The following is a 23541-nucleotide window of genomic DNA, read 5'->3' on the forward strand; positions in this document are numbered from 1 at the left end:
ATTTTAGCTGTAGGGTGATAATATATACTTGTCTAACATCGAAAAAGGAAATTACCGCATAACCAGGAAAATCTTCACTGAATTACCAAAGAATTGTATCTGAAAATAAGAGATGTTGTAGCACTAACAACAACGAAGTACATGGAACTGATCTACTGATGAAGGAAAGCTAAAACTGAAAAATTGATCAATTTGCCAATGAATGAGGCAGAACTGTAGTTTTTAAAACCTACAGGAATAATTGAAACTGAAGTAACTGTCAATGTAGTCAAATAATATTAACATATCAGCATACAAACCGTGCGTGCTGTTGGTGAACAACAATGTATGGCAAACTAATCCCCGTATCGGGAGCCTTACGTGGGGCGCGAGTGGGGCCGTAAAGATCCTTACGGCCCCACGTACAGTTCGTGAGCTGCAAAATGCAAGAAGCAAGGTAGAAGTGAAAGAGCAGCGGTAATGTGATAAAATGCTTAATGGTTGGTAAGGTCGGAACCTCGAGTCAAATAAATTTCTGTCCGACCGTCTCGGTCAATAATTTTAGCTTAGAGTATTTTTATGATATTTATCAAAATCAAGAAAACGGATCCAAATGTTGAGCTTGATAACTTATGTAATAGGTTTTTTAAAACTTCCTGTTTGAGTCTCAACATGATTATCCAAATTTCACGTATATGCACTAAAACATTTTCCAATTTTACATATGATCCACCTCAGATGGTAAACAGATGTTATGTTTCACTCATTTTTGTGCAAGTTTTGTTCTTTTTATTAAGTAGTTTCATTTTATTGACTGAAATGAAGCAGATTCCATTTGTTTGCCAAGGTTTGGATATACAATTTTGTAAATATTGTAATAAGAGTGCCCTCTTTTTTTTGCTGATACTTTTTCATTTTTTTTAAATTTTAGATTTCAAGGTTTCTAGTGTTGTAAATATTTGTAAAATTGTATAATTATTTGTGTGAACTGATGTAACTCGCCGAATACCTGTTTGGTTGATTGGTAATAGAAAAGAAAGGCTTGAGAAAAAATTATGTAAGGGCTTTTATTAATTGCGTCATTTAAGGGAAGGAATTTGTCCAATTGATTATTTGATTTGCGCAGTGGATTTGGCGATTGATGGAACTTCTTCCCAATTGTTCCAATGCAAGGAGCTTAGAGCCAAGGAAATTATAGGAGGCAAAAAGGTGAAAACACACACACACGCACACACACACACACACGCATATAGATGTCCGTATGGTTAACAGTGCAAAACACCGATGAATATAGGAGTATATTACCAATTTCGGCACGATAGCCGAACGGGAAATACGAGAAAATGCGTTGGAATCACCGCATCCGGGTGGTGAATCGCCGATAACAACGCGTTTTCTCAAAACAAACAGCTACAAACGCCAGAAACATCGTATTTCTTTATTTTGACCGACCCGTGAACGTTATACAACACGCAGTTTTCATGCGAAACCTGACAGCAGGAAGTTTGCTATAAACGTCATTTTTAATCTCTCATATATTAGAAAAGAACTGGGTCTGAGGATAGTAAATGCAAAAGACGCGGGTACCATGCAATGAGCTCGTGACGTCACGAATCACCCGTTAGCTACCTGGCGGCTCTCAAACTTCTGCTATAGATTCTAATTATTGCTGTTATTTATAACTTATATGGATTTTTCAGAAAAGATAGTACACGTAGATAACGAAATTTTTCACGAACACTTGACCGTGCGGCATAAGCCTGTTTTTACACTAGCCTACCCTGGTTGTTTATGATGAGAGTCGCCAGTCGACTCAACCGATTTCGGGTTCGGTGCGTTCATCTTGTTTTCTGCGGAATAATCTTCTGTGCTATTTATATTGTTTTGTATCGAGATCTTGGAATAAGCTTACCGGCTGCAGAGCTTGACAACAAACCGGTCGAAGTTCCGTTAAGGTACGTTGAACTTATGACAAAAACAGATAGGGCCAGGGAGGGTTGTTTGGGTGTGATCACTGAAACGTTTATTTTAGATGTTATTATTGATCAAAGTAATTGCTATAACTGTTTGGTGCTTGAGGTGAACTCACTTTACATTCTTCTCTGGCCTCATTGAGACTGATGAAGTTAATTGATGACAAACTGTTAACTTTATTACCGACCAAGTTTAATTAAATCGATACGCAGCTTCCATTGAAAGTTTCTGATGAACACAAACTAATGCTGGTAACCTGTTTCCCTGAGGCGGACCAGGTCCAAGACTATGATTTAGTGAGCGAGACAACTCAAACCATTACTAATAGTTAGAGTAATGACACAGTCAATGGCACTCAACTGGTCCCAATAAATTACCTTCATTCTTTCATGCCGTTCTAGGCTGTTTAAATGTGAGATCGAAGATCGGGAGATGAGAGGTCTGGCGTCTGTTTTTCCTCTTTAATAGTAAGATGACCACAGGATGTTTCGAAAATATGGGGCAAATAGTTTTTAAAAGGTGAAATTTAGTATGAAAAAGCTAAACCAGACGTTCAATGTAATTCATTGCGTATTAAAGTGACCTTTAGTAAATAATTCTTTATCAATGTTCAGATGAACCATCAGTCGTAAGTAAGAAGCAATATTTTTAAAACAAAGTATTGTAATAACATTACGTTGCAACATTATCCAAAACAATATGCAATCAATATCGTTTTTTTTCTTGGCCAGGTTCCGAATTGCAGATGGTTGGGTGTGGAAAGACGACATCGACTATAGCGGAACAGTTCGAAACATGATAAACACCAACGTCATAGACAAACCAGAATCTAACCAATCAAACAACGAATTACCTCCATCAGTTGCGCAAGATACTGGACTGGACTACGGGCAAGGACGGTATCTTGAATTGGAAGGTGTGGAAGATTATATCTTGTGGCAAAAGGGATACATGGAGCCCACCAAAAAACAAGTCAATAGAAAGTGAGTGTCAGAGTTACCTTCAAACACGTAAGTCTCATGACAATAGCTCAAGTCCTTCGCCTTACGTCTATCAACCACTGTCAGCACTTTTTCATGCTCTGAACAGCTTTAGTGACCATAAATATTTATGAATAGGAACGTACGGCGACTTGTGTCATTCGTGCTTTGACCTACCAAAGAAATTCGTGGGCTCAGTTGAGTAATATTATACGGAATTTCTTATCAATGCATTGTAGTACAGCACAGACTTGGAGTTGTTCGGTTTGCTTGTTAATAAGTACCTTTAAGATGGTTTAACTGTCAATCAGTTAAACCAGCTTCAGTTACAAGGTCGCCATTGAGCGATTTTGCGCATCTTCTTGTTAAGTTCTCTAGTTGGGGCTCCTTCTCTGAGTGTGAGTATTCTCGTTGAATCATTGAGCAGAGTTTAACCTCAGATATTCCTTTTATAAATATTGTAGAATCCGTAGCTGTAAGAAGGCAATCCAGAATGTTCTTTTCCTCAAGACACACTATACAGGAAGTGACGTCGTTGCCAATATCCTAAATCGATTCGCCGATTTACGGAACCTGCGCATTGCCCTACCTAGCGGAGGACTGTCGACATTTTATTGGCCTTCAAGATTCCACTGGAAATATGTGGACATCATGTTATTGGACGGAACCCTCCCCAGCATACTTTGCAATCACGCTCGTTTTAATGGTGACGTCATGGATGAGATTATGCAATCGCAGACAGCTTTCATTACTATATTACGTGACCCGGTGTCTCATTTTGAGGTGACGTTTCGAAACTTGGATTTTCAGGAAATCCTAGAAATTGGAGATCAACAATATCCTTTTCTGAAATTTTTGGAAAATCCTCGAAAATACATTGGAAGAGCCATTCAGCGCAAGAGATTCAAGGTAAACTTTCGTTCATAATGCCTTATGATGTTGTCTCCCCAGCGAGTTTGCTTACCCAGGATATTTTTGATGTTTGGCTCATATACGATCAGCTAGTTGTTATAAACTGATTCAATGATGAAGGATCATTTTCAAAGTGTTCCCATCTTCCTACATACATTTCAAACATACATTGTTAGGTTCCAGGCGTAACAGGCATTGTCAGATAAACTAACTGGAAATATCACTCAAAATTTGAATACGAGCCCATCGGAGCCCGCTCGTCGGATGAATTTACCCAGTCTGGTGATAGAGAAAACACAAGCGGCCAACACAAACATGAGCACTACACAATTAAATATTCTTTATGACGGCCCGATATAAGTGCGTAACACATTGACAAGCACAATGCACATGTTACATAGCTCTTTCTTTAATCCACAAAGCAAAACGGCATACTCAAAGCTCAACACAGACTGACGTAATACACATATTATACCTTGCTATTGGAAACATGAGGAGAGACAGCCCGTTACAATCGTGCAACACAGACAAGCGCGATATAGATGTAAAACATTTCATACAATAAGCGACAAGGACGCTGATGACTGCCCTGAACTCACGCACGACTCTCAGGATCTGCAGAGTTCCTCTCAGAAACCGGAAATCGACCCATGTACGTGCGGGATGCGAAAATACAGCATAATAGCTTGGCGGGATTTTGGATATTACCGCCTCCCTAGCCCAACCTTCACCAAAATTTGAGTTCGTAGTGACAGATTCTTTTGCTTTTCTATCGGAAAACGAGTAATCGTCATGACCCGACTAAACGTTCCTTTCTGTCAAATCGAGGTACTATGATATAACACTTATTTTCATCGGCTTCAATATATGAATGTTACGATTAGTTCAGTTTTGGTACTTTTTTGACTTTTGTATTAGCATCCATACTGACTTGCTGTATTTTGCAGGATTCTCTGAATCTCATAAAAAATGGGATGTTCTTCGATCTTGGACTCCGAACCACGGATTACCACAAACCAGAGATGGTACGAGACGCCATATTAGATATTGACGATAAATTTACCCTGGTACTTATCTATGAATACTTGGACGAATCACTGGTGATGTTGAAGAGAAAATTATGCTGGGAATTAGATGATGTTGTATATCTTAAGTTTCATTATCAACTCCATGGTGGAAGAACCCACCAGAATACCAGTGGTAACATCACTGAACAAATTTACCGCTGGAACAATGCAGACACGATGTTGTATCAATTCTTTAACGAGACACTTTGGAACGAGATCCGTCTCGAAGGAAAAGAGTTCTTCGAGGAACTCCACGAGTTTAGAACTAAACACGAAGAAATGGAGCATGATTGTCTAGGAAAGTCGATGAATTTAGCAAAAATACAGTTGAACCAGGCAGTTTCGTCGCTGAATCGATATCTGTGCGAAAAGATGCTCTATCAAGATATAGAATATTTGCATTACTTTCGACGAAAGATGGAAAATAACAAAAGACGAACACCAACCAACAGTATTGGCTCGGGGAATGGGTCTAGTACAATTCTAACACAAGGAAGTGCAGTAAAACCCCCCTTACAAAGAAACGAGACAGACACAGGTTCTGTTTCAAAACGATAACTGAGATGCCAATGTCGTTGTAAATGGTACATTTACACGATACAACAGCACTGGTACTAAAGAGGAAAAACCGAGTCAATATAAATAATACTGCTCAACCGACTATGGATCAAATTTTTGTTGGTCACGATCAAAGTTGTAGTACACTGACTACTCGTACCAAATGTGCTTCACTGCGCTGTTCTTGTTCCCAAATAACTACATATGGATTTTTCGATCTCTCCATTTTTTGGAAAATCCCCATTTATCAAACAACAGTCGTTTTATTGAACGTGCATCAGGCAGACACTCTAATTCTTACCCCTAAAATTTAAAACTAATTCCCCCTCCTCCTTTCAAACAATTAGCTGAGATTTCTCGATATTTCAAAATTCAAGAACCTACACAAACCGGTTTTACTTATCAGCACTCCTGGAAGAAAATAACAAGTTAAAGGCGAAGTGTTTTAAAGGTGTTCTCATCACAAAGAAAATTAAGTCTGCCAAATTCTGTTCCAGTTCCAGGCAATCAAGTGATACTGTAACAGTTTTGGGTTTAATAACACTAGGACTTTTTAGTTCATATACCCCTTAACTTAAATGATAGGTAACTGAAAGTTAATATAAATTTGTGGGACGGAGAGAAAAGACTTTTAAAATACACTGGATCAAGAAGCCCTCTTATAAAAGGGTCATTAAAGTGCAAAAAGCGTTGTCTCATTTTCTTCAGTCTGCTGTAGCTGATCCTGAACACTGGCTGGAGCCAGCTCTAACTGACAGTGTTCAACACCATCGCTTGGCGCCGCGCTGCTAATTTGCAAGAGTGCTTTACTATTGACAAGGGTGTTATCAAAAGTTAGAAGCTCATTGGTGTGATCTTGACCTGTGTAGCTTAATTTTAATTGTTCTGTTGCAATTGTTGTGAGTTCTGTTTTATCTCTCGAAGCTACATCTTCTCCTACAGGACCTTCTACATTAATACTACTCAGGGGTACGTCCTCAGGCTGTACGGTAGGCCTTGGTTCTTGATTTAACTGTGCATTTTCTGAGTCCTTCTGGTGCATACCATCTATAGGCACCTGCAAATGTTTTCCGTTTTCCGTTATCTGTGTTTGCACACCCAGCAATTTTTCCGTTCTCTCTCCGCAAGTTCCCTGTCCTAAGGCTACACTATGCAGGACTCCTAGCTGCACGTCATTGTCTGTTCCAGGCCGAACATCCGTCTGTATCTCTCCATCTCGGAAATTTTTCTTTTGCTTTTCTTGTCTCATTTCCCCGCCTGAAAGCTTGGCTTGCCTTCTTTCGTGGACTTTCAAGTGGGCTTTGACCGAGTTTGGCTGGGTAAACCCTTTACCGCACAACTCACACTTGAACGGTTTCTCTCCAGTGTGAATTACCTCGTGCCTGTTTCTGTGCGAGATCATTGTGAAACACTTGTCACAATGAGAACACTTATAGGGCCGCTCACCTGTGTGACTCCGGAGGTGGCTGATGATATCTGAGCTTCGTTTAAAACCTTTGCCGCACTGAGGACAAGGGTAAGGTTTTTCACCAGTGTGAGTTCGCATGTGAGTGCGCAGATTTGCACTTAACGTGAACCCTCTGTCGCATATGGAACACTTGAACTTCTTCTCCAGTGGTTCCCCAGAGTGTTTGCGTAGATGAAGAGTAAGCTTTCCTTTCTCTACAAACCTCTTGCCACATTCTTCGCATCCAAACGGCTTCTCTCCACTATGTACGCGTAGGTGTCTCTTTAGGGAGGACAACTGGGAGAGACGCTTATCACAAAAAGAACACACAAATTCCTTGATTTCCGAGTGACTTCGCATGTGGTAATTTAGCTGAGACTTCCACTTAAAGTTTCTGGAGCATTGCTCACAGGTGAATATGGGTTTATCTGCAGGCACGGTCCTTTTCCTTTTCTTCACCTCACCTGCGGTTGATCCTTCGTCTCCTTCGCTTGTTCTTTTCCGAGACGAGGGAGATTTTGAATTGTTTAGTTGTTTTTCTGCTTCTTCAGACTTTGATTTCTTTGTGGATTCATTTATTTCCTTTCCTGAAGATTCTTCCCTTACTAACACGTCCTCACTGGTATCACTGGAACTTCTCATGCTATTAGCAGACAAATCACCTTTCGCTTTCGAGTTTCTGGTGTTTTTCTGGACTTGGGATTTATCTGATCCTGACGATGCTTGCTTCTTTTTTATAACATCTCCGCGGCGGGAATTTGTAGTCCTTTTCGCTCCACGGGAAGTTCTATCAGAGGACAGGGATTTCTTACCAGACGATGAACTTCGCGCTTTTGTAGTATTTGAAGAAACTATTTTCTGAGCCTCCGCTACATTTGATTTCCTCGAGTTTCGCTTTGCTTTTCTCGTGTTCTGCGCGGAGGGATTTCTTTTGGTTGCGCCTTTTGTTGTTGCAGCTTGCTTTACTGCTTTTCTTCCTCCTCGGTTTGAAGATCGTGAGCTAGATGCGGGCTCCAGCTGAAGCACGCGGACATAACGTGAACCTTCCTCGACAATCGTACTGTTGGTTCCATTGATTGTGGTCCCAATGTCGACAACATACAACGACTCTGCATCTCTAGGCGATGTTCTAACCTCGTTATTAGTATTCTCAGTGACAGACGATTGCGCGGGCTCATACTCTATAGCTGTCTGGTCATGCACAGTATTTGTCTGGTCAAGGGATAGGCCTGGACAGCGAACTGCCTTGTGACGTCGAAGAAAGGTTGACCCAGCGAATACCAACCCACAAGTATTACAGTTATAATCATGACCTGGACAGAGAAGAACAAAGAAAAATTGGAATGAAAATAACTTAAAACTCCGTTTACATTAAGAAATGTTGCGAAAAAAGTGAAATAAAGAGAAAGAAAGAAAAATGAAGAAAAAGAGAGACAGAGAGAGGAATTACGACAGTCAAAACCGAACAATTTACAAAACTATCAGAACTATCAGAACTATCAAAACTACCACTATAATTGCAACTCAACAGTAATAAATGTGTAGTATTGTTAGGATTAAACACATCAGTAAAGATACGAAAGATGACCTGGTTAAATTCCAATCAAGTGAAGGCAACAATCACGTAACACAGAGAACGGAGTATAACTTTCACTGAACTAGGAGATTCTCATATTAGACTGGAAATGTAAAAGTGGAGTGTGATTTCGAGTCAAGTAGTCTATATCCTTGTGGCTGATCTCCGTTTCCCTCACAGTTTACTGGAGCAGTGTGAGCATTCATACCCATTCATACCCTTGGCTGGAGAAAAGCTTTGTGGGAGTGCGGTGTTCTTCCCAGGAATACAACATATTGAACCACCAAGAGTATGAGCACAGACACTTCAATCTGAGGTGTCTATGTACAGGCCGTTAAGACACTGAAAGCAACACTGTAAATGACGTAGACTTGAAGAAACAGAGTAAAATCTTAATCTAAATGAATTTTATACGCCTTTGGTTGGTTCTAACTAATGATCTCTTGGAGGAAAGACGCATAGATGACGTCACCATTTACAACAATATGCCTTTTTAACCCATAAAATGCACATGTAGGTTCCATGTCACCGTGGTTCTGTGCAATAATGGATCACAGACGTCAAAATGTGGCAAAAATATTAGTGACACTCTCAGCTGCGCCTCGCGCGCTACTTCTTTGTTCCTACCACATTTTGACGTCATCTGTGCTCTATTTAACAAATAGATTCCAAGTTGCCGTGCGTCTATTCAATAATACATCACAGAGGACGTCAAAATGTGGTAAGAACAAAAAAGTGGCACACGAGGCGCAGTCGAGTGTGTCACCGATGTTTTTACCACATTTTGACGTCCTCTGTGATCTATTACTGAACAGACGCACGGCAACTTGGAATCTATTTGTTTTATATAATAAAGAATTAAAAAAAAGTTTTAATGATGACGTAATCTATACGTCTGTCCTCCAATAGATCTTAAGTGAGAACCAATCAGAATGCGTGCATTAAACTGAGCTTATTATATAATTTGAAACAGACACACGGTAACACGGAATCAATTTTTATTTGTAAAATATACTTTTTCAAACTTAACTTAAACAATGTGATCAAATCCATTCAAGGAAACATTTTACTCACCATCCCTCTGAGCTAAACTGTCAACCTTCACTGACAAACTGTCACCATACCACACCAACAGCTCAGTGCCAGACTCCACTGGACTGCATGTCTTGTAATAAATCTCACCACGGAACTGCACAGCCACTAAGTTCTGTTCTTCGCCGTCGCGTGCACAGTTGACAAACTTCATCCAATTGCTGTTCTGTTCATCTGAGCCATCAATTACTTGACTGACTTTTCCATCTTCAAGAATCTAGGAAGTAATTTCTAACGATCAGTTTTCGCAGGTTTCTTAGTTTTGTTAAAGATATTTGTATGGAAGAGGCACCATAGCCAGATGCTTAGAAACCTGTCCCTGTTGCTATTCTATCGTTGGGCAGTGTTATCTCCTGGATAAATCATAACCTTGTCAGTAGATACTCAAAACCAAGCTACAGACACACATTTGCAAAAGAGTTAATCCATGAAAGTGGGCGAGTGCAATTTGTGGTCTTTGAAAAAATTAACAAGAGCTTATTTATTCCAAACTGTACGAGGAAAATCATGTGATTACGTATTAATAATATACATGAAAAAACACGAGATAGCTTATCATAATTACGCAGAAGCAAAGCGCGCGCATCAAGTGCAAAAATAATTTATTCAAACCTGTGCATTCGGTCTAAACAACCGCGTACGATCAAAATAATAATATACAATGATATTGTCACATCCATAAGGCGCAAAAAAGTTAAAAGTCCGCCTAATCAGTTCAAGGAATTGTTCAGTCTGTGTCAGAATCACTTTCGATGGAATGGAATCGTCGTTTGCGACGTTTAACCACGTTTGTTTTTAACTTCGGCGTAGAATCGCTTGAGCAAAGTGTTAAGCTGGATCGGCTCGTAATTTTGATTTCCTTGGCAATTCCCTTCTCTAAACACCACTTTTTACAAACCGACAACCAAAAAGCAGTGCTTTTTACACTATTTTCGTTGTTAAAGCTGCTTTTCAGCTGCTGTATTGTTGTTGCGGTGGCGAAAGAAAACTTACTTAAAACGACGGCCATTGTTTCGCTTGCAAAATTTCAGCGTAGCCAAATGTTGCGACATCTAAGGTTCGCATTTGATTGGCTATCTGTGAGTTTCTTTGAATATAGATCAATCAGAATGTATGGTTTGTTACTTTCTTTGCTCTGAATTAACCCTCTTCTGCATTGAATTAACTGAAAACTGCATTAACCAATTAGAACTGAGTAATTTTTTCCTGTATGTTATTAGTGCTCAAACAATGAGTACCAGGTTTAATACTTCCCTAATAATTTACAGTATCCACCTGAGTTTGGGCACGACTTATTTCTTTTCAAGTGGTGTTGTTTTAAGCAGTTGTAGGTTCACAAAGTCTTTGTCTGAACAAAATAGTTATACCTCTGTCTCTGTAGGTACGCGTTGACTGCTAAGAGTCTCCGGTAAGGAGGGAGGTGTCAATTTGTGTGCAGTTATGCAAAACTTGGAAATTGTTTCATAGTTTCCACTTCTAATGCTCCTATCATGAGCTTGACAGGGGCAGAAACATGACTGGGGCATGGGTTTTTCTATTTATTTTCTCTCTGTAGTTCCTCACAATAGTGGAGACAGGTGTCGTTTTTCTCAGCCCCTGGCCTTGGTTGTTAGATTAATGGATAATGTTACAGCTGTATCCATGAAATGGAGAGCCATTCAGCAGAAAGGAGTCTATGAGGATGCTTTTAATTTGTTAACACCTTGACCCCTGAGGGTGACAAGCATCTAATTTCTCCTTACAATATCATTCCTGAATCACACATTAGGGTCACAAGAATAAAGGAAATGATCACCAAGTTAGTATGCTCTTGATTTTTAAACAAATTCTCCTTGTCACCAACCTTAGGAAACATACAGAGAACAGTATGGAGAATATGCATACTGATATTAGGGTGTAAAGGGTTAATTAGTGATTCATCTTGTCCGATGCATCATTCAGCCTTTAAGGGATTAGTTCTTTTTCTTTTTCTTTTTGTTGATCAGGGTCAATTTGTTGGATGGTGGGTATGGAAAAAGCAATGGCCATCAGGAGATAAGTTCCCATCAAAGTAACTACTCTTTCCACCAGCAAGCAATTTATCCTCTAAACAGATTTATCTACCCTTTCCAAGGCTGAGGCCAGCAAAAACTTAGATGGTGCAGAGTAATGTGACTATACTAGTTATAGGTATGGAATGCCATATTTAGTAGGAATTCCCCTTGGTCTCATGGGTACACAGAGTAAGAGGGGTCATTTCAATCTCATAAATGGTTATGAATGATCTTTCCTCATAGAAGTAACCCATTATTAGCCAATCACTGTGAATACATGCAAAGAACATTTGGGAGTTGAACCCATTAACCCATTATTAGCCAATCACTGTGAATACATGTAAAGAACATGTTAGGAGTTGAACAATAAAAGGACAATAAGTTATTATTGCATACTTACATCCCACATGTATTTAAAGTTGTGATCTTCTCTTAGAGGGAACTCTTTGGCAGGAATCTTCTGTCCTTTGAAGGGTCCAAAAATAACTTGTTTCTCCATCCTTGCCTTTGCAAACACACCCAGTTGGCCCTGCCACACTGCAGATGGCATGATGTTCAGGTTGTTAGGGAGGGTTAACTTAGCTTGGTCTCCTTTAGGTGTTTCATTTGACAGCTGGCTGTCACCATACCATTCCAATGGACCATGATCAGGACAATCACCAGAGATAAATTGTTTTCCACAGTCATCACAAACTAAAAGACAAATAAAACTACTGCTTTTTCAAGTATCTCAATACAGTCTTAATTCAATTTTCCAGTAGCTTATATAATGTATCACTGATACCAATGTTCTATGACAGTCTCTAAAAGTCTTTCTAGAGCAAAGGGGTTAAGTCTCTAAAGAAATCGTCAGAGTGATGAGGGCTAGGGCTCTAATGAAGGGCTAATGCTCGAGATGTCAGTTTTGAAAATCTTTGCAGTGGCCAGTTTTTGTTATCAACTCAGTTGATAATATTTCATTACCCTTTCTAGAGCAAAATCATGCAAACTGAAATGTTACCTACAAAAGTGACCACGTTTAGAAAGCAATCTTAATGAATGTTTCAAGAATTAAAATTAATCTGATGTTCAGGTTGCTTGATTAAAAATTTTATTTCATCCCCATCTAATTTCAACATTCATCTGCATTCTCTTTTCATCCCCTCTATTTCAAAATTCCTTTTCAAAACTCACCAATATAGTCATCATTTTGACTAAAATCCATGGCTCATATAACTGAGAAGCAGATGTTTCTGAAAAGTGAAGTGACAAAATTATAAAACTCTTTTACATTTGTTTGGTAAGCATGATGCTTGTAACAGTCAAGGTATATTAAAGGAACGCATATAAGTTAGCAGAGCTGTAGCAACACCCTTTGCAATGGTGAAGATAACTCCTTTCTCCCATGGGCTTTGCCCAAAGAATCATTGATTCTTGTGATTAAATTTTTGTTTTTAAGTTTTGAGAAAGTTTATTTTATTGTTTTTAAATGTTTTTTGATCAACCCTTGCATCTGTGATAGCATCCCCCCATAAGTCAACAATGGACAATAACAATGGAAACAGTCAATGATAATAAATTGTTGATATTGTAGGATGTATCAAAAATACATCATGGAAAGTCTGGTATGGTATTTACATGCAATTTGTTTAAGTATCATAAATGTAATGAATAAGCCTGACAAATAAGTGAGATTTGTGATACAAAATGACAAGTACATAAATACCATACAGACACTCTTTCTGGTGTATCCCAGGTTGAGAACCTTGTCAAGATCTTTTATGATCATGAAAGATCTTGGATGATCTTGTCAAGATCTTTATCTTGGAAGGATCTTGCCAAGATCTTGGCAAGTTGAGACCACTGAAAGATCTTGCTAAGATCTTACCATGTAAGATAGTAAAAAATCTTGCCAAGATCATTCCCTTGCGAACTGAATTCCCAGTTTTCTGGGAATTCCTAGGAATTCCTAGGAATTCTAAAACATTCCCAATTATGCAAATGACCCTTGCAAACTGAATTCCCAGTTATCTGGGAATTTCTGGGAATTCCTAGGAATTCCTAGGAATTCTCAAAAATTCCCAACTATGCAAATTAACTCTGATTTAAAAAGCTTGGAATTACTGGGAATTTCTGGGAAAGGAAGACTCCAGTTTTGTGAGGACTTGGAATCCCTAGGAATTCCTAGGAATTCTCAGCTTTACAAACTTCCTATAATTTAAGAAGTGTGGAACTCTTGGGAATTTCTAGGAATTGAATTTGAGGCAATTTTAATACCCTGAGGTCCACATAAATTCTAAGAAATTCTCAATACCTTGAATGTGAAGGTTTTAAGAAAAAGAGTAATTTCAGAGGCTTAAAACTTTGGCTCAATAAAAGGTATGCTATACAAAACTTACCAAGAGATATACATACATGTACATGTTTATAACTTAAAGATCATGAAATTTATTACTCAAACTAAGTTTTAGTAAATCTTTACATTAATATGGATTTTCTCATGAACCAGCTGTCAGTTATGTTAAATGGAAATTGGCAACTTCCACAATAATTAACAATAATTACATTGTTATATTACTTCCCTAACCTACATTACTGGTTGCCTTTGTTAGAAAACCATGGAACAGTCAAGCTCAGTTGCCTCAAACGCTGTCAGAGACTTTTTGTTGACAATACTTTTAGTAGAAATTTCATGCCTTACCCTGGTGAAAAACCTCACAGGATCTTTGAGGATCTTCAAGGATTGACAAAGACCTGCCAAAGATCCTTAAGGACAAGGATCTTTAAAAGATCTTTAAAGGATCTGTAAAAGATCCTCAAAGATCTTTGTAAGCAAAAACGTTTGTTAAGATCCTCAAGGATTTGATAAAGATCCTCAAAGGATATTACAAAGATCCTCATAAGGATCCTCACAAAGTTCTTTTCAAGGATCTTTCAAGATCCTCAAGGATTTAGCAAGGATCTTTCAAAGACCCTCAAAAGATCCTTTCAAGGATCCTTTCAAGATCTTTGTAAGGATCCTTAAGGATTTAATCAGGATCTTGCAAGGATCCTCGTCAAGATCTTTGCAGGATCTTTTTGAGGATCTTTCAAGATCCTCAAGGATTTAATGAGGATCTTTTTAAGACCTTCCAAAGATCCTTTCAAGGATCCTATTAAGATCTTTGCAAGGATCCTTAAGGATTTGATCAGGATCTTACAAGGATCCTACTCAAGATCTTTGCAAGATCTTTTCAAGGATCCTTCAAGATCCTCAAGGATTTAATGAGGATCTTTTAAAGACCTACAAAAGATCCTTTCAAGGATCCTGTAAAGATCTTTGCCAGGATCCTTAGGAATTTGATCAGGATCTTACAAGGATCCTTAAGTCAAGATCTTTGCAGGATCTTTTCAAGGATCCTTCAGGATCCTCAAGGATTTAATGACGATCTTTTAAAGACCTTCAAAAGAACCTTTTAGGGATCCTGCTAAAATCATCATCTTTGCTAAGATCCTTAAGAATTTGATTAGGAGTTACAAGGATCCTAGTCAAGATCTTTGCATGATCTGTTCTACAATCCTTTAAGATCCTCAAGGAATTGAAAAGGATCTTCCAAATATCTTTAAAAGATTCATTTCATGATTTTGTACAGCTCTTTGTAAGGATCCTTTTTGAATTTGATGTGGATCTCAAAGGCAACTTTGTCAAGATCTCTACCACATCTCTGCATTATGACTTAGGTTCCTTTGAAATCCTCAAGTAATTTCAAACATAACAAAATTGTAAATTGAGGGCTCACTGTTTTATAATTTAAACACAACAAGGAATTTTCGCAGAAAATTATTGTGCAATAAGTGTAATGAAGGTTACCGCATAGCAACGCCATGCTCGAGGCTTTCGGGAAACTTTGTGACTACTTACATGACAACAAATAGGGTTTTGCATTATGGGATAGGAATTTATACGCGCCGAGATTTTTAACGGTCGCATAAAAACATAAGAAGCTCGTTTTTACGGCAAATATCATCGACAATGGTCGGAACTAAAGGGAAAATGTACACAGAAATAAAGGTAAAGGAAAGGCGTTTTCTGGAGTTCAGAAACAAGCGAAAAGAGAGACAGAAACAACCGAAATCGTCAATCAAACTCCAAGCAGGTCTCGCGATTGCTCTGACTGTGAGGCTGAATAAAAAGAATTCATTGGTACTTCTGGAAAGAAAATGAAGATGCCATCCTCGCCTAATGATTCTTACTCTGAGCTCTTGGAGAGTGAGGATGCAAATGATGTGTTACAGGGACAAGGATACAGGCTTATCGATCTAGAGAGATTCTCCTCGACGCTCACTGAAGGACATGTTTCTGAAGAAGGTGTGAATTTACATGGTTCTGTGTAACCAACTTAAAAAGCTCTTTTAGAGGTTGTCATATGAATTCCCGAAAACCCTTATTTTGTACCTCAGGATGTATTAGTTCAATTAATCTGAAGTTTTCAGGGCTGTATCCTCTTACTGAGTTGAGTTGGATAAGCTGACAGTTTCTCTATAAGCTGAATTTTACGTAAGATGTTGTGGAATAACTCACAATAATAATTGTAAATCTCGGTGAACTTTGAACGGGCATTGTGCCCATAATATAAACGACTCCAAACGTTCCTCAGCTCATCCAAAAGAACGACCCTAGTACTTTGTTTTGACACTAAAAACACTTGATTTCATGCAATCTTTGTGCAGTTATCTTTTCTCAAGTTTACCTAGGTTTTTCACACCATGTGGTGGACAAATTGATCTGATGTCAAATAACAAATTAGTTTAGGGCAACATATTAGTTATATTCAGTATGTGTGATTCCTAAGCTTTCCTTTGGTATATAGGTTAATATGGTTCAGAAATATAGTCATTGAAGTACTCTTGTTTGCCTTTTTTTCATGTTTACCCCCTCTGTAAGAGTAGTCTGAGTCTGGTCATAGTCTAGTCCTAGACAAGTTTAACACATATATTTTGGTCTTCTTATCTTTGAGCTGGACTGTTGCCAGATTTTTTGGAAAATGAAAATCTTAGTACTAACCTAAAGTCTGAACAGAAATAGTGTAGAAGTAGTCCTACTAGAAGAGGATGGGTAATTCTCGTTTAGCAATAAAAAAAGTTTCATCTTCATTTTTTTATGTTTGGTTCAATTTTTCTTTTTAACTTAGTATGAGGATTTAAGTATGCTTATTTTCTTGTCAAAATTTCGAAGGTTCTATAACATTCTTGCTAAGATCTTCAACAATCTTCCATTTCCTTGCCAGGATCTTCATTAGGTTCACTGACATTCTTGTCAAGATCTTTAAGGATCTTCAAATCTCTTGCAAAGATCTTTAATTTGGCTGTCAAAATCTTCAAGGATCTTTCTTTTTTATGCCAAGATCTTCAAAGATCTTTCAATTTATTGCCAAGATCTTTAAGGGTCTTTTATTTTCTTTCCAAGATCTTTAAGGATCTTCAAAATTTTCAAAAAGATCCTTGAAGATCTTGTCAAGAAAATGAGAGATCCTCAAAGATCTTAACAAGAATTTGGAAGATCCTCAAAGAATTTTCAAAGATCTTTAAAGGATCTTCAAAGTTCATGTAAAGATCTTCAAGGATCTTGACAGGAAAATGAAAGATCCTTAAAGATCTTGTCAAGAAAGTCAAAGATCCTCAAAGATCTTGGCAAGAAAATCAAAGATCCTTGAAGATCTTGGCAAGAAAATGAAAGATCCTTGAGGATCTTGGCAAGAAAATCAAAGATCCTTGAAGATCTTGGCAAGAAAATGAAAGATCCTTGAGGATCTTGGCAAGAAAATCAAAGATCCTTGAAGATCTTGGCAAGAAAATGAAAGATCCTTGAAGATCTTGACAAGAAAATGAAGGATCCTTGAAGATCTTAACAAGAATTTTGAAGATCCTCATGAAGATCCTCAAGAGGATCCTCAAAGGTCCTCATGAAGATCTTGTAAGATCCTTAAAGATCCTTGAAAGATTTTCACCAGGGTAGACAAACAAATTCAACACCTAATTAATCTTTCTTTTTTCATGATTGTTGTTGCTGCTTTTTTTTTCAGTTTTTTGCTCTATTTTCATGACTAATTGCTGTAATTTGTTTTGCTGTTTTTATTCTTACAAAACATTTTTGTAAGAGTTCCAATACTTGTGGATCATCCACACACTTTGCAAACATTTGGCATGCAGACAAGACAGAGGTAGTCAATGTTCCCTTTGAGGAAAAACACCTTTTATATGATGTCTTCAATTCACTTTATTTGAAACTCTGATCTGAAAATATTTGTCAACAAGACTTGTTAGTAGTGAGAAGTACCAGCCAAGTTTCCTTTCATAACTTAATTTCTTAGATGTCCCAATCACTGGATCTCCCAAAAAAATATTACATCTTTTTATTTTTGGTGCAAATTACAAGTCCTTCTTTATATAAAAATGAAAAGTGCTAGTCACACTTCAATAATAACAGCTCTTAAGTTTACTTGTTGTTCTTCTCTGTCTGTCAGCTATCAACAAAATTGTTTTATACTTCGGGCAGTGCATAACTATTTGTGGACCAGAGTTCCAACGCACCTCTGTAATCGCATATAGCTACTCCTGTCTCTTGTACAAATGTTTCTCCTTTGTAAGACGCACTCTACTCTGTTGTCAATACTGCTTTAAGTTCAGTGGAAACGACTGACTGAGGAATCGAGATGGCCGTGTTGGAACGTGTTGCTGAACGCTTGCTACGGTCAAGCTGTGTAGATTTAGGTACTGGTACACTCAGGGATCATCTATGTATCTCTTATACTTCCGAATGTGGTATCCTTCTTTTATAAATATGAGGGTAAAAGACGATTTGTAGTCGCATTCAAAACTGTGATTGGCTTGTGTTATTTCTCACCTTTGCCATTAACACAACTCAAGTGAGTTTCGAGTCTCTGTTTCCTCGACAACTTTCGGCCACAAATCGTGCATTTGTAATACGATCGATTCTTGTCGATTATTTCTACATAGAGTGAGCTCACATCTTTATTTATATCACCAAGCTATCCATCTTCTAGAAGCAGAGAACTGGTCGGAGAAGTCAGAATAAAGTCGGGCGCTACTGTCAACCCTGCAATCGGCAAGCCAGCGGGTTCACTTTGCTAGCCAATGACAAGTCCTAAAAGATCCACGTGATCATGCCCGTGATCGGAAACAAAGAAGACTCCATTTGGCGCTCATCTTTGAATGTACTTTTCATCGGTTGATCGCTTTTCTCAACTGTTTTGCTTAATATAACATTTCTAAAGATAGCTATTATTGTGGTTCAATGGGAAAACGAGAATAGCGTGAGTGTTGTAAAAGAGAAGAAAGTCGTTGGCGCCGTGGAGTTAAAAGAAGGGACAACAGTTGACATATTGACTGGTACAAACAAGGGTCGAGTGGCCATCTGTAAAGCTACGATTTTGAAAGTTTGTGGTGAGTAAAAATTGCGATATTCGTTACGTGATCAAAATCTTATAAAAGAATAGATGTAGCGGGTTGAATTAAGCTTACATAACGCTCGGCGCAACTGAAACTAGAAAAATTCTGAGAATCGAATCGGTCACTTGCATGCTGCAGTTTCTTAAGCTTATGCTTTACAATGAAATAAACCTATCAGTAAGGTTTCAAGATTCCTCTAGTCACGTTTGGGAACATTCAAGATTCATAACAAACCTTAGTACATAAAGAAGCCTCCTTGGTAAAAACAAAATAATGTATTCAGCCCTTTTTTAGTAAAATCCATGAGAGAGATGTACTAACTCCAATATAAAAGTCACTCAATATAACAGAGATTTCTCAATTTGAGAATCCAATGAATGCCCTTTTCCTCATAGCCATCTTAAAAGCCTGGTCTGAGCTTTAAACATACATATTTTAATATATTATTTTTTTTCAAATTCAGATGTCAAGGAATCCAGATACAAAATGGTCAAGGTTCTTGTTGACAACCTCATTCAAGGCCAACTCATTGTGAGCCCAGGAAAAAAAATAGAAACAGTACAAACAGCAGCTAAGTTTGCAGTTTAGGATAACTTCATTCTAATTTATTGTTACAGTTACAACAAGATTTTAATAAAAAAATCAATTTTATTTGTCTGTAATTAGCCCCTTCACTCCCAAGAATATAACTATATAAATATAACTTAAGATAAATTGTATTTTATGGAAGAGAATCAACAGATTTTATTCACAATTTGTGTCAAACCAAATTTAATGATTGATTAGAACTATTTTATATGAATAGCTGTAATTGAGGATTAATCCGTATGAAGTTTTCAAGAAAAGAAAAATAAATCAAATTCCATCCTAATATTACCACACATTGATGTTAGTAATTATCAAAAATATTTTACATGTAAGCCTTAATTAAGCTTCTAAATAAATTTCATTGAATACTTGAATTTTAGCTGGGTTTTTGTTATTTAAAGTATTTATTTTATATCATTAGCCTCAAATTTTTGCTTAAAATTCCCAGTAATTCTTAAACATTCCTAAAAATTCCCAAAAATTCCCAGAAATTCCCAGAAATTCCTAGGAATTTTTTAGATTTACAGCTTTTCAGGGAAAGTCATCGGTTCTCTGAGTTGCAATTCCTAGGAATTCCAAGTCCTGTTGGCTATAAACTTGGAATTTCTGGGAATTTTTGGGAATTTCTAGGAATTTCTAGGTTTTTAGAACCAGAGTTGTTATGGTTGGGAATTCCTAGGAATTCCCAGTCCGAATTTACTGTGAAAATTCACACCTTTATTCCTAGGAAAATCCCAGGAATTCCTAGGAATTCCAAAAGCCATTTCGCAAGGGTTGTAAGATCTTGTCAAGATCTTACCATGATCCTGCATGATTTTACAAAAATTTTGATCAGATCATAACCAAGATCTTGACAAGATCATTAAAAGATCTTGTCAAGATCTTAGCAAGATCTTAAAAATATCTTTCCAAGATCATTGAAAGATCTTGTCAAGATCTTAGCAAGATCCTGCAGCTTCTTGCAGGATCTTGTCCAAGATCTTACATGATCTTACCAAAGGTCTTGCCAAGATTTTATCAAAGATCTTGCCATGATTTCACCAAGATCTTGTCAAGATCTTACCAAGGTTTTCAACCTGGGATTATGTATATTATATGGCTATGGAGATTCAATCATTGCTCAATGACTATTAATTGTTAAAAGATGTAAATTATACAAATTGTCTTGCTGATAGAAATAATGCTACACTACCGTCAGCTAGCAAAAAATTATGAAAATACCTCTTAATTCTCAAAACAAGGCATGACCGTTTATAATCTTCTCCATCTTTTTGTCAAACAGAGGGAATAAAATTATCAAGATAAATGTCTAATTTTTCTTTGCAATGCAAAAATTCTTTGAAAATTTTCAAATCTTTCTTTGTTTTCTCTTTTGTGCATTTTTCTGCAAGCTTTCTATTCCACATAATCCTTCACAAAAGTCTGGTAAGTGGCACATCTTTCCTCACTCATCTTTTGTAAGTAATTTGACCTAATAAACAGCCCTGAGGGTGGAATTTGATAAATTTTCCAAATGGTTTGAAAAGCAAAATGCTTCCAGGGAAGGTTTAAAAAGAATTGCCTTGGTATGGTTTACATATGAAGAAATATGAAATATAGCTTCTGAGTAGATGTATCATTTTCCTTACATGAGAAAAAAACCAGCTTGTGTATAAAAATTTACTTCATGCCTTTTCAGTGTGTAATATCACTATGTATAAAACAAAGCTCCACTTGAACATGTGAGAAGTGTAGCCTTAATGTGAAATGAGCCAATTACTGATTATAATTTATTGAACTGAACGACTACATCAGACATGTCAACCATTGGAAATCTGAAATATATATTGAGGCTCTGATTTGGGATGCAAGTCTCCCCACCCACCCTATTCCCCTGTAACTGCATGTGTAGGAGACCAGGAGATTTATCATCTAACCCGAAGTGAGAGTTAACGATTGCTACAAAGCTATCGGAGCAAATAGACAACAGGAAGCAAGAAAAGACCAAACGTAGCCTTAGATCATGTGAGAATAACCCAAAGTGTAGGTGCACAGGTCTTTACTTTGGTATCAACAACAATATTCCCTTGAATGCAGAATATTAAAATACTTGAATTTCAAACGTAAAGAGGGACAACATTTTGATTAAATTTGAGAAAAATAAGGATAAATAAAACTGTGTAAGTTGACATCGTACTCCTTTTATTAAACTGAAGTGTATTACTTCGAGAAGAAATATCGAACTTCAAAATCTTACCGAATAATGATTATTTCATTTGCCCATGATTTAGTTTACATGACTGACCAGCAACGTTATGCCTTGTATAAGATAAATGTTCTAATCTAAAAATTCCACCACAGCGTTTATGCGATTTGTTACACTAGAATTTAATGCTTTCCTTTCCACATTTATTTTACAGTTGCAGTTCCACCGAACGAATTCGAATTTCGTATTGTTCGAAAGGTAAGGGGCATGTTTCCAAGAATTTGCATCGAATTAACCTAGGATTCCACCTCGAAAGATAGAAAACACATTAGAGAATTAAAATGAGCTTACCTTCAAAATATCTCTCTTCGGCAAGCCAACAACAGCAGTCAAAAACCCAAGTATATGTGCGAATGTCTATTCGAAATTCTTAACACACTCCGCGGACGCGTTCATGCGAAGTTGGCCGCGTGGAAACTAAACCCGAGTGCACAATTGCTGGAGGGGAGGGGTAAGTTAGTGCGGTTTCATTAGATGAGTAGAAGCCACAATGAAACAAACACAATTTTGTCGCCAAACTCCAATAAGTAATGATAAATTTGAAGCTCGGTGATTAAGGAACCTCATCAGAGTTACGTGAGGACCAGAAAACAACGAAATTACGACTATGGCAAATTTGTAGTAAGTAAGTAAGTAACTTTATTTAACCACATATCGCATATGAGCGAATAGCTCGTTTAAATGCAAATGTGGCATAAAAATTGACATAATTGACATGTATAAGTAATGAGTAATAGGTAAGAAATAAAAATTAATTATCTAGAATGAATAATTGCTATTAAAGTAATCAATAATTTAATAAAAGGGAATATCGGTGACTAGACTATTTGTTTACAAAACAAACAGCTGCAGTCATACGATGAGGACAACTGTATGTCTTGCAAATTTTTCCTAAATATAGAAAGGGATTCCGACATCCTTATTTTGTCTGTCAGATTGTTCCATTGTTTGCTAGCCTGGTAGGTAAAAGAATGTTGCATATAAGATGAGGTTGGTCTTGGAAGAACAACCTTAAGATGGCCACGTAGGCTGTAACCATTACTTCGCAGAGAAAACATGTCCTGAATATATTTCGGTGTCTGGTTATGAATACTTTTATATACAAGTATAAGTGCTTGTTCTATGCGTCGATGTTCTAAACTTTTAATATTTGCAGTTTTCAATAACTCTTCGTAAGCAGTCGATTTAGAATAATTGAGAGAGTCCTCAGAGCGAATGCGTTGGTTGACTCCAGTTTCGCAGACAGACCCTTACTCAGACCTACAAACAAGGGTGATGCATATTCGAAGTGAGGGAGAATGAAAACTTTGTACAATTTAATCATCACATCTGAGGGTATGAATTTACGAATGCGACGGAGAATTGAAACTTTTGTGTTCACTTTTCGGCAGACTTCTTTAATGTGTACGTTGAAAGAGAGTGAATTGTCGATGACTACTCCAAGAAGCTTGATATGTGTAACATAATACAGTTCATTACTGTCAATAACAAAGGGCGTTGGTAAAGTTGCTCTGTTGAATACAATGGATTGAGATTTACCATGATTGATCGCCAGAAAGTCTCACAAAACCAGGAAGCGAGTAGACCAACGTTGTTTTGTAGATTTATTTGCAAGGTAGATGGACAAAGGTTTGAAGAGTACCCAGTAGTGTCATCGGCATA

The 23541-nt window shown here is 37.4% G+C and overlaps 2 protein-coding genes across 3 annotated transcripts; one reads left to right on the plus strand and one right to left on the minus strand.

Moving 5' to 3' along the window:
- Positions 1 to 1773: 1773 nt before the first annotated feature.
- Positions 1774 to 5470, plus strand: LOC131793909 (galactose-3-O-sulfotransferase 2-like). Its single transcript, XM_059111412.1, has 4 exons — positions 1774 to 1934; positions 2685 to 2936; positions 3398 to 3842; positions 4793 to 5470. The coding sequence occupies exons 1-4, from the start codon at positions 1774 to 1776 to the stop codon at positions 5468 to 5470; spliced, it is 1536 nt and encodes a 511-aa protein (XP_058967395.1).
- LOC131793815 (histone-lysine N-methyltransferase PRDM9) lies at positions 5459 to 22268 on the minus strand. Of its 2 annotated transcripts, none has more exons than XM_059111295.2 (5): positions 22171 to 22268; positions 12792 to 12850; positions 12019 to 12311; positions 9568 to 9802; positions 5459 to 8230 (listed from the first exon to the last, which is right to left on the minus strand). In XM_059111295.2, the coding sequence occupies exons 2-5, from the start codon at positions 12820 to 12822 to the stop codon at positions 6144 to 6146; spliced, it is 2646 nt and encodes an 881-aa protein (XP_058967278.1). In that variant the 5' UTR covers positions 12823 to 12850; positions 22171 to 22268; the 3' UTR covers positions 5459 to 6143. The 2 variants fall into 2 exon arrangements, with proteins under 2 accessions (XP_058967278.1, XP_066028120.1); XM_066172023.1 differs by having other exon boundaries at positions 12019 to 12328; positions 22171 to 22225.
- Between the last annotated feature and the right edge of the window lie 1273 nt (positions 22269 to 23541).

Source organism: Pocillopora verrucosa, chromosome 9 (genome assembly GCF_036669915.1).
Source record: "Pocillopora verrucosa isolate sample1 chromosome 9, ASM3666991v2, whole genome shotgun sequence".
In the NCBI taxonomy this organism is placed as follows: domain Eukaryota; kingdom Metazoa; phylum Cnidaria; class Anthozoa; order Scleractinia; family Pocilloporidae; genus Pocillopora; species Pocillopora verrucosa.

Coding starts and splice junctions, on each gene's coding strand:
- LOC131793909 (XM_059111412.1), top strand. CDS start 1,774: ATGAGAGTCGCCAGTCGACTCAACCGATTTCGGGTTCGGTGCGTTCAT. Junction 1,935..2,684: donor CCGGTCGAAGTTCCGTTAAG/GTACGTTGAACT, acceptor TTTCTTGGCCAG/GTTCCGAATTGCAGATGGTT. Junction 3,843..4,792: donor TTCAGCGCAAGAGATTCAAG/GTAAACTTTCGT, acceptor TGTATTTTGCAG/GATTCTCTGAATCTCATAAA.
- LOC131793815 (XM_059111295.2), bottom strand. CDS start 12,822: ATGGATTTTAGTCAAAATGATGACTATATTG. Junction 9,803..12,018: donor ACTTTAAATACATGTGGGAT/GTAAGTATGCAA, acceptor ATTACTTCCTAG/ATTCTTGAAGATGGAAAAGT. Junction 8,231..9,567: donor CAGTTTAGCTCAGAGGGATG/GTGAGTAAAATG, acceptor TTCTCTGTCCAG/GTCATGATTATAACTGTAAT.